General features: G+C 45.7%; 1 protein-coding gene across 1 annotated transcript; it reads left to right on the top strand.

Moving 5' to 3' along the window:
- Window positions 1-3,961: 3,961 nt before the first annotated feature.
- On the top strand, window positions 3,962-7,547 carry ADRB3 (adrenoceptor beta 3). The gene is made up of 2 exons (XM_074225027.1): window positions 3,962-5,386; window positions 6,127-7,547. Exons 1-2 carry the CDS (start codon window positions 4,077-4,079, stop codon window positions 6,359-6,361), a joined length of 1,545 nt encoding a protein of 514 aa, XP_074081128.1. The 5' UTR covers window positions 3,962-4,076; the 3' UTR covers window positions 6,362-7,547.
- Window positions 7,548-9,489: the final 1,942 nt, after the last annotated feature.

Below are 9,489 nucleotides of genomic sequence, written 5' to 3'. Positions count from 1 at the left end.
TGAATAACAACAGTAGAGAATAGCTTGGGGCAAATAATTTAGACCCATGGCTTTGAACAATTTGGGCAGCTAGAAACCAAGAAAGAGAGCTCCTATAGTAGTGAGAACACTCAAATCTGATCCTAACTCAGGCATCTTTGAGGTATTCAACCTTTGCCAAGCTACTTATCTCTCTCTTTTTCACTTTTGTTATCTTGTAAAGGGAGGATAATAATTCTAGATACCTCATGTCTTAGGGTGAAGAAATTACACTTGATAAGCCTTAAAGCACAATATATAATTGTGAATTATCTCTTTGCTTCAGTTTTTTCATCTGTAAAATTAGCTGGAAACAGAAATGGCAAACAGCTATAATATCTTTGGCAAGAAAACTCCAAATGGGATTGTGAATGCTATTAGATCTTGACTGACCCAAGAACCTACCAAATCTAGAAAAGAATCATTTAATTCACACAACTTGGGAAAATATCAGAGTATTGTAAAATTTATAGCTGGAAGGGGCTTTAAAGATAATCTTATCCACCATCCCCTTTCACTAGAAGGCATCCTACTGTAGTGGAATGTTCTTTTGGGGATTCTAGTATCTGTCCTTAAATCTTAGCTCTATGACATATCATTTGTGAGACCACAGGCAAATTGAACAAACTTTCTAGGTCTCAGTTTCATTGGATCAGATGACCTCTAAATTCTATCTGATCCAAATCTATCATTCTACTTTGCAGATGAGGAAACTGAGACCAAGAGAGGTGAAGTGACATCCATTAAAAAAAATAATGAACTCTTTAAATACCATAAATCTCTGAGGTAAAATTTATTTCCAAACTTTTTGCAATTATTTGATTTGGTGGCAATCAAACCCCAAGTTTTGGGGCATAAAAATAAAAAAAGGTTTTGTGTGACATATTTATTTTAGAGATTAACTTTTTAAAAAAAAGTTTCCTGATAACTGGCAGTACCCTAGTGTGTTGCAAAATCAGGGGTGGGAAGATTTATTAGGGTTTTTACTCTAAGAAACAGTCAACAGGCACAAAAAAGACTGGAAGCCAACTGGAGCCAATGCCACTCATGGCTGATTTGGGGAAATGGGTTAGCAGAGGTTCTTATTCTATAATATAATTGATTTCCTTTGTAGTCCCATGTATTTTTTTCATGAATTTAAAAAAAAACAGTCTGAGAAAGGGTCCATAGGCTATACCAGACTGCCAAAAGGGTTCCATGACACATGAAATGTCAAGAGCTCCTGGTTTAAGATATTTTCTCTGTTTCCACTTATAAACCAGGGGCATTTCCTAGCATCCAAAAAACTAAAGTTGAGGATTGCATAGGCATGAAGGGCATCTTCTGAGGAGTCCCTGGCAACCTTTGGTCATGGGTGAGCCATCTGGTCCTTGGGAGATGCAGTTGCTTCCTTTTCTACATGGATAATTATAGTACCTTCCTCCCTCCCCATTCCCCTGCTCCTGGTTCAGTCTCCCTGAGGGACTGCTCAGTGCAGTGACACTAGATCTAAAATCTCAGGAGTTTTCAAAAGAGGGACCATGGCCCTGCAGGCATTTTCCATAATCATTTTTTTACCCTTTTTGTCCCATTGTTTCCAAAAAATAAAAGAATGGTATCTTCCTGATCTTTAAAACATTTATTTTCTAGCTTCTCTTCTTCACCCCTAAGGAACTGAATTAGTGATAACTGTGATATTTGCCAAAAATGGAGCCCAGAATTGAATTCAGTTCAGGGCCTCAAAGGTGGGGGAATCATGGTGGGGGGAGTGGAAAAGGTATTGTTGGTCCCGACAGTAAGAAGTGAGTCTCAGTTCAGATACTCATTAGTTGTATGATATGAGGCAAGTCAGTCTCTCAGAACATCTGAAGACTATAACAGGATTTTTGAATTGTCTCAAGTGGGAGGTGGAATCAATAGTACCCATGAAATGTGGTATTAGAATATATTATTTTAAATATGACAGTTTACAATGTACTTACTATGAAAACATTTTTATTAAATTATTTCAAACAAATTGAGGGAATCACTTTAAAACATTTGGGGGTGGGGCAGCTAGGTGGCATAGTGGATAAAGCACCGGCCTTGGAGTCAGGAGTACCTGGGTTCAAATCTGGGCCTTGGAGTCAGGAGTACCTGGGTTCAAATCCAGGTCTCAAACATTTAATAATTACCTAGCTGTGTGGCCTTGGGCAAGCCACTTAACCCCATTTGCCTTGCAAAAATCTAAAAAAAACATTTGGGGTGGGATATAAAGTATTTATTTTTGGAAAGTGGGAAATAGTAGGTAGAAAGAAGTCTCATTTTTAAATTGAGAGGTTCTCCTTATTAATATGTTTTAAAAATGTATTCTTGTCCAGCAATCTTAAGAGAAGAATACAAATATGGAGGAACAAGAGATTATGATTTGTATATAAATTGGGTCTGTGATTTCACTAATAGGATTCCCAAAGAAGGGGATTCCCTCTGTAGATTCTTAGCTGCTTTTCAAATCAGTCTAGGATTTCTGGGGGGATGGGGGGACACTGAGAGTTTAATTTATCCAAGGACACAAAACCAGGACAGAAACTGAATCCATATCTTTTGAGCTCTGAGACCACTAAACCACAGGTGCTTTTTGTATACAAGGTTAATGAACATTTAGTCGATCAGTTCAACAAACATTTATTAAATGCCTATTATTTGCACTGTGCTGAATACCAAATATAAAAAGAAATTTCTTGCTGTCAAGGAACTTACTATTCAATGAGAGAGACAATATGAAAACATCTATATACAAACAGGTCTATACCGATTAACTTGATTATAACTAACAGAATGAAAGCTCTAGAATTATGGGACATTCAGATAGTCTACCTGCAGATGATGGATACTGAAGGAAAACAAAGCCAGGAAGTAGAGATGAAAAGGAAGAGGATTGCATATGAAGTAAAAATGTTCTGTCTGGAGATGGAGTGTCTTGTTCCAAGAAGAATAAGCAGGCCAATGTCACTGGATCTCAAAGTATCTGGGGGGTGGGAAGGTTAAAGATGTAAGAAGGTTTGGAAGGTATGGGGAGGGCAGGCTATAAAGGACTTTGAACTGATCAAGAATTTCATATTTGATCCTGAAGTGATAAGAGTCACTGTTTGTTGTTTACTGAGTATGAAGATGATGTGATGGGAAAATCACTTTGATGGCTGAAGGGATAGTACCCTGGAGGAGGAAGAGAATTGTGGCTGTTATACTCTTGCAAATAGTGCTAAATTTTAATGAAAGTGTAGCCATTTCTAAATACAACTAGAAACTTCTCCCTAGGAGTACAGGAGGAAAAGAGAGAAGAGAAAAACTTTTTTTTAAAAAAAGAAATAAAAAGAATGGGAAAAATATATTAGTAAAGGCTTAATTTGCTTCATCTTTAGAAAGTTGTTCAGAGAAGAGACTTGATAGAGGAGAAAGGGGCGGCAACCCTCTCTGTCTAAGTGAAAGAACCCCAAAGAGGGACATCCAAATAAATTAGGGGCTACTGGAGATATTTGGACCTGATTTATTCTTTGATTTCTTTAATTAGGAAGGAATGTCTCCTCACTAAGATTCATGTTCTTTCTCTACCTCTTTCCTGGTGCAAGGGATCCCAAATTTCCCCTGGTGCCCAAGTATTTGCTGATATAAGGAAACAGCAAAAAGTTGCGGAAGCGGTATGAAGTTGGATTTGGAAAGGAGACAAAGATAGAGTCAATTAATTGCTCCAAATTTGGCAAACGAAAAAGACAAGCATCCATCCATCCATCCTTCCTCCTCTTTGTCTTCCCCACTCCCCCCTTCCCCTTTTCTCCCTCCCTCTCTCCACCCATTTATTTCCCTCTCGGGACTATTGGCTGCTGCTCCTTTAAGGGCCGCCACTCCTCCCAGAAGTGGTGGCACCCGGTGGGGGGCGGCGGGGGGGGGGGGGGAAGGCCGAGCTTTCCTGGTCGCGGTCAGGCGGGGAAGATGGCCCAGGCCGGGGGAGCCGCTCCCACGCCCTGCCACCCCCTCCCCTGAGCTGGGAGAGCCCGGCCATCCCCTCTGCCTCTTCTCCCTTCCCTGAGCTTCAGTCGGGGATGGCTCCGTGGCCCCGTGAGAACAGCTCTCTGCCCGAGTGGCCAGACCACCCGACCGTGGCGTCCTCCGTCACCAACGATAGCGGGTTGTCAGCGCCGCCGTGGGCAGCCGCCGTGGCCGGGGCGCTTTTGGCTCTGGCTGTGTTGGCGACCGTGGGAGGCAACCTGTTAGTCATCGTGGCCATAGCCAGGACCCCGCGGCTCCAGACCATGACCAACGTGTTTGTGACTTCCCTGGCTGCGGCTGACCTGGTGGTGGGGCTCCTGGTGGTGCCCCCGGGGGCCACCTTGGCACTGACGGGAGAGTGGCCATTCGGTGCTACGGTCTGCGAACTGTGGACCTCGATCGATGTGCTGTGTGTGACCGCCAGCATTGAGACTCTTTGCGCCCTGGCGGTGGACCGTTACCTGGCAGTGACCAACCCACTGCGCTACGGAGCCCTGGTCACCAAGCCCCGTGCCAGAGCGGCTGTTGTCTTGGTGTGGATCGTGTCCACCGCGGTGTCTTTCGCGCCCATCATGAGCCAGTGGTGGCGCATAGGAGTTGACACGGAGACGCAGAGATGCCGCTCGCATCCATCCTGCTGTGACTTTGACTCCAACTTGCCCTACGCGCTGCTCTCCTCCACTGTCTCCTTCTATCTACCCCTGCTCGTCATGCTCTTCGTCTACGCGAGGGTCTTCGCCGTGGCTACTCGCCAGCTGCGCCAGCTGCGTCGGGAGCTGGGTCGCTTCCCTCCGGAGGAGCCCCCTCCTTCTCCACTGACCCCTTCCCAAGAAGGACCCTGCGCCCCTCCCGGGGGCGTCCACTCCTGCGGCCGCCGCCCAGCACGCCTGCTGCCCCTTAGGGAGCACCGGGCCCTGCGCACCTTGGGTCTCATCATGGGCACTTTCACTCTCTGCTGGCTGCCCTTCTTCGTCGCCAACGTGGTGCGCGCTCTCGGGGGCCAAACGCTGATTTCCAATTCGGCATTCCTCGCCCTCAACTGGCTTGGCTATGCCAACTCTGCCTTCAACCCACTCATCTATTGCCGGAGCCCTGACTTTCGCAGCGCCTTTCGCCGCCTGCTCTGCCGCTGCCACCGCCGCCTGTACGCTCGGCCGCGCTCTCCCTGTCCGCGTCGTTGCCTCCCCCGAACCCCTGAAGCCCCTCCAGACCCAACCACTGGAGTCTCGGGCGCTGTCAAGGCTGCCCAGAGTCAGGACTCAGAAGATGGGGCAGAGGCTGTGGGGCAAAGGGGCACGGGACGCTCTCTGTGGGAGGGACAGCGGGAGGGAACCCAGACTGCACAGTGCCCGCAGCTTGAAGGGTAGGTACCAAGGAGTCAAGGGCCCCGGTCCTGAGATAATGAAGGAATACTTCTTCTGCCTTGCTTTACAGACACTTTAAAAGCTGATTAGGAGTGGGCATGGTCGGGATAGTGAAAGGTCTGGTGGGGAGGAAGAATCTGCTGCTCTTAGAAAGGGGGGTGGTGGTGTCCGAAATAGGGAACTCGGGATTCTTCTCTCTACTGTAAATCTGGGGCATGAGGCAAGAGGGAGAGAGCTTGGCCCTTGGGGGAACACTGCATTCTTCAACTGTTCGAAAGCTAGAATGCGGAGAGGGAGGGCGGTGCCACATCTTGGGACTGAGGACTAGTACCCTACTCCCAAGTTGTGCCACTCGAGTATGGGAGGTGGAGTGGGGAGGGTGGAAGCAGCGGCTGTGGGGGTGGCAACTTGGGTCTGCGCTCGCAGATCACTGCCCTCAGCAGGTGACTGGGCCAAATCCCCAGCTCTCTGAGGACTGAAGCAGATTGGCTTCAGATTGCACCTCTGCAAGAACCACCTGCTTGGAGAGCTTGGGAGAGTGGAAGTTCTTCCCCAGGGGCGGGTGGGGAGGGTTGAGATGTAGGATTGGGGAGTGGTAAGTGGTTCTCCCATCTCTCTGAACATCCCTCATTCAGGGTTCTTTATCCCAAGTCCTGTCCAGTGTCCACCAGTCCCTACTTCTTTTAGCATCCCTGCCCTATACGCCACCTCTCCAGTGCCGTTTTCCTCCTTTTTCCAGACCCAAGATGTCTATGCCTTTCAGGACTTCGAGGAGTTCCTTGCCTTGTATTGCAGCTGACAGAAGCGACGGAGTCATCGACCCAGACCCCTTGGAACATCCTGGGAGCTCGCGTCCTGAGACGGGGTCTCCCAGTCAAATCTCCTGCGGGGCGGTGACCCTGTCAGAGCTACGCCCTTGCCTTTCTCCCTGTACCCTTCAAGATCAGCTGTCTGATGCTATGATAAGGAGCTAAGAAGCCTATTGGTTGAGAGCGAGTAGACTCAGTTCTTCCTAGCTTCTTCCAGATGTTAGTGAAAATGGAGTCAGCTTCCAAAGCACCCGGGCTAAGTATAACCTATCACTACCTCAACAAATGGGCATACCAGGAGGGATAAGCAACGTCTAGGGGCACCCCATCTCTCTCATGGGTGCTGGATGATCAGGTCTCAGGGCAGTGAGCATCCCTGTCCCATTTCTTCAGTTTCCTAGATCAAGATATGATGGCAACTCAGAGGACCTTTATGCAGTTTTCAAGCCTTTAGGAATATTCCTAGATGCTGCTGCCTAGTGATAAGAGTAGGGGACAGGAGAAATCCAGAAGTCTGAATTTTGTTCCTAGCTTCCTCATTGCACCACTAAGCCTCATTTACCCTCATTTTGGGGGAGAGAACAGCTCATATCTACCTCACAACACTGTCAGAGGGACTCCTATTGTTTTGTGTGGGTGGAGGGGGAAGAGAATACCCCTTTGAAAGTTTCTATAAACTCCTGGTGTTTATAGAAAGGTGAAACTATACTTTTGTTTTAAAAATCAAATCAATAAATGTCACTATATAAACCAATCTATTGCCCCTTTTTTCCTCATTCATTTTCCTTTCCCCTTGAGTCATTTTCCTTTTCCTCCCACTTTCCCTGTTATCCTTGGGCTCGCTGCTAACAAGTTCAGTAAATTAGAGATAATCTTCATATTTCTCCCTCCTCCCCTTTTCATCAAGTCCTCCAAACTTTTATTTTCAAGTGAATCACAAACTATTAAGTCAAAGGGACCAAGGACATTCACAAACAAAAGTATTCCCCATCTGAAATAACATTAAATGAGGCTATGCTGCCCCAGGGCTTGTACCTTAGCATAGGAGTTTAAGTTGGACCCCAATTCTGGATGTGAGTTGCCTGCCTTGTTGTTAGCCTGAGAGTAACAGACTTTTAGGGTCTGCGGGAGGTGGTTTTTGTATAATGCAACACTTGTTCGTGTGTATATGATTGTTTGTATAGCTGGGACACAGTGCATTGTTACAAGCCAATGAGAGATGTATCATGCTATAATCCTGATCTTCATCCTCTCCCCCTTCCTCCACTCCCTTTTCTCCACTCCATGGCTTACAGGAGTCTTTATTATCTACTTAGAAGTAAAACTATGGTTTGAAACACGTCTATGTTCATTTTTAAACTTTTTGGTCTGGACCTGTGATTTCATTGGTGTGGGGGTGATTAATGGGGAAACTCCTTTATGTGAGATTGACAACTTGTCTATGGCTCATAGTTTTTAAGGGGATTTTTAAGAGGTTAAGTGATTTTTTTCATAATCCCACAGCTAGTTAAAATGTCAGGGCAAGGATTTATATCCAGGACTTTTTGATTTCAAGGTCCACCAGGTACCCCAGTCTGCCTCTAATGTTTTTTGGTAGATTTGGAAAAAAACTCACTTACTTAATGACCTATGCAACAAGTTTTGTCTACATTAGTTTAAAGAATAATTGATCAACACATTTATTGAGTATTTACTACACACAAGGCATTGTGGGTGATGGAAAAAAGAATAAACCATGGTCTCTGTCTTCCAGGATGAGTTAGGCTTTTGTATATTGGTATGAATGCAATCTGGATTGTGTTGTCCTACCCATTTCCTAGGAAACCAAGTTTTATTAGTTGGGATGTACATCTCCCAAGAATGACTTGTTTTCTTTTTGTTCAAAGCATTACTCCATCTCTAGAGACTGAGACCCTGGAAGATTTCCTGGCCAAGTCTCTGGAGGCCTTTGAAGGGTGGCCCTTATCGAGGAGAGGAGGAAATCTTTGCTTTAGCCTAGGAGGGGGTAAGCACTTCATATCACCCCCAAACCAGCAGACATGAGAGTGGGAGAAGGGTGATTTGGAGAAGCTCAAGTTAGCAGAAACATCCCAAATATTGTCCATGAGTTCCTCATGCCAGGGGTCCACTGGCCCTCCTCTGTGCCAACTGTCAGACTCAGGTTTGAGTGTTTAGACTTGTGCTAAGACTGTGGGCTCCATCTGGGGATTGTCACCCCTGTATCTGACAGCTCAAGAGCCAGCAACTCTTGGCATTTCTCCAGAAATCCATGGTCCAGCTGCAACGAGAAAGAGATTTACATCCTTGGTGGAAAGCAGGCTGCTCTTGGAACCCATTGCTGGCAATCTGAAGGGTAGAAGTCAAACATCCAACCCGTGAACGGAGAGATGTGAAAACTTACAGACCAACTGGAAAGAGCCTGCTGGGCCTCATCCTGCCTTCTACAAGAACTCCAGCCAGCAGCAAGATTGATGATTGACTTTTTTGTGGGGAGAGGGGGGTACCTAGGGAGGTGAGGTTTGAGAGAATGGAGTGGGAGTGATTTTTTCCAAAGGCATCATTCCCCTGTCAAAAGTAGAACCAAGGGACCAAGGGAACCTGTTGGCAAGTAACATGGTGTAGAGCGGAAAGAATTCTGGATTAGGAATTAGGAGATAGAAATTCAAATCCTGACTTTACTGTTGTGACCTTGGATGAGTCACCTAACTTCTCACTTCCTAAGGCATATAAGGGATATGTCAGATTAGATTATCCTTAAGGTTCTTTTCACTCCTATGTTCTATATGATTTTATAATCAAGGCAGAACCATAGTGGAAAATGTTGAAACTTGGTTATGAGAGAGCTGGGTTTGTGTTCCTGCTCCTATTCATCTTCAACTGTAAGACTCAGGGCAACCTTCTTACCCTCTTTAAGCCTCAGTTTCATCATCAGAAGAATGGGAACAATTATCCTTGTACTATTTACTTCACTGGTTAATTGGAAGGAAAGCTCTTTGTTGATGTTAAAGTTCTACAGAGGGGGCAGCTAGGTGGCACAGTGGATAGAGCACCAGCCCTGTAGTCAGGAGGACCTGAGTTCAAATTCAGATTCAGACACTTAATTGCCTAGCTGTGTGACCTTGGACAAGTCACTTGACCCCATTGCTTTAAATAAAATTTTTTTAAAAAAGTTCTATAGAAATATGCACTTCTCCTCAAGTTCATAAGAAAAGGCTGCTCAAGATGATGAGATATCAATCAAGCAATCAACAACCATTAAGTGACAGCAGCATGGAGTAATGAATAAAGAACTG

Source organism: Macrotis lagotis, chromosome 1 (assembly GCF_037893015.1).
Source record: "Macrotis lagotis isolate mMagLag1 chromosome 1, bilby.v1.9.chrom.fasta, whole genome shotgun sequence".
In the NCBI taxonomy this organism is placed as follows: domain Eukaryota; kingdom Metazoa; phylum Chordata; class Mammalia; order Peramelemorphia; family Peramelidae; genus Macrotis; species Macrotis lagotis.
The sequence above is the reverse complement of the archived record's forward strand: the minus strand, read 5'-3'. Positions and strand labels throughout refer to the sequence as shown.

Coding starts and splice junctions, on each gene's coding strand:
- ADRB3 (XM_074225027.1), top strand. CDS start 4,077: ATGGCTCCGTGGCCCCGTGAGAACAGCTCTCTGCCCGAGTGGCCAGAC. Junction 5,387..6,126: donor CAGTGCCCGCAGCTTGAAGG/GTAGGTACCAAG, acceptor TCCTTTTTCCAG/ACCCAAGATGTCTATGCCTT.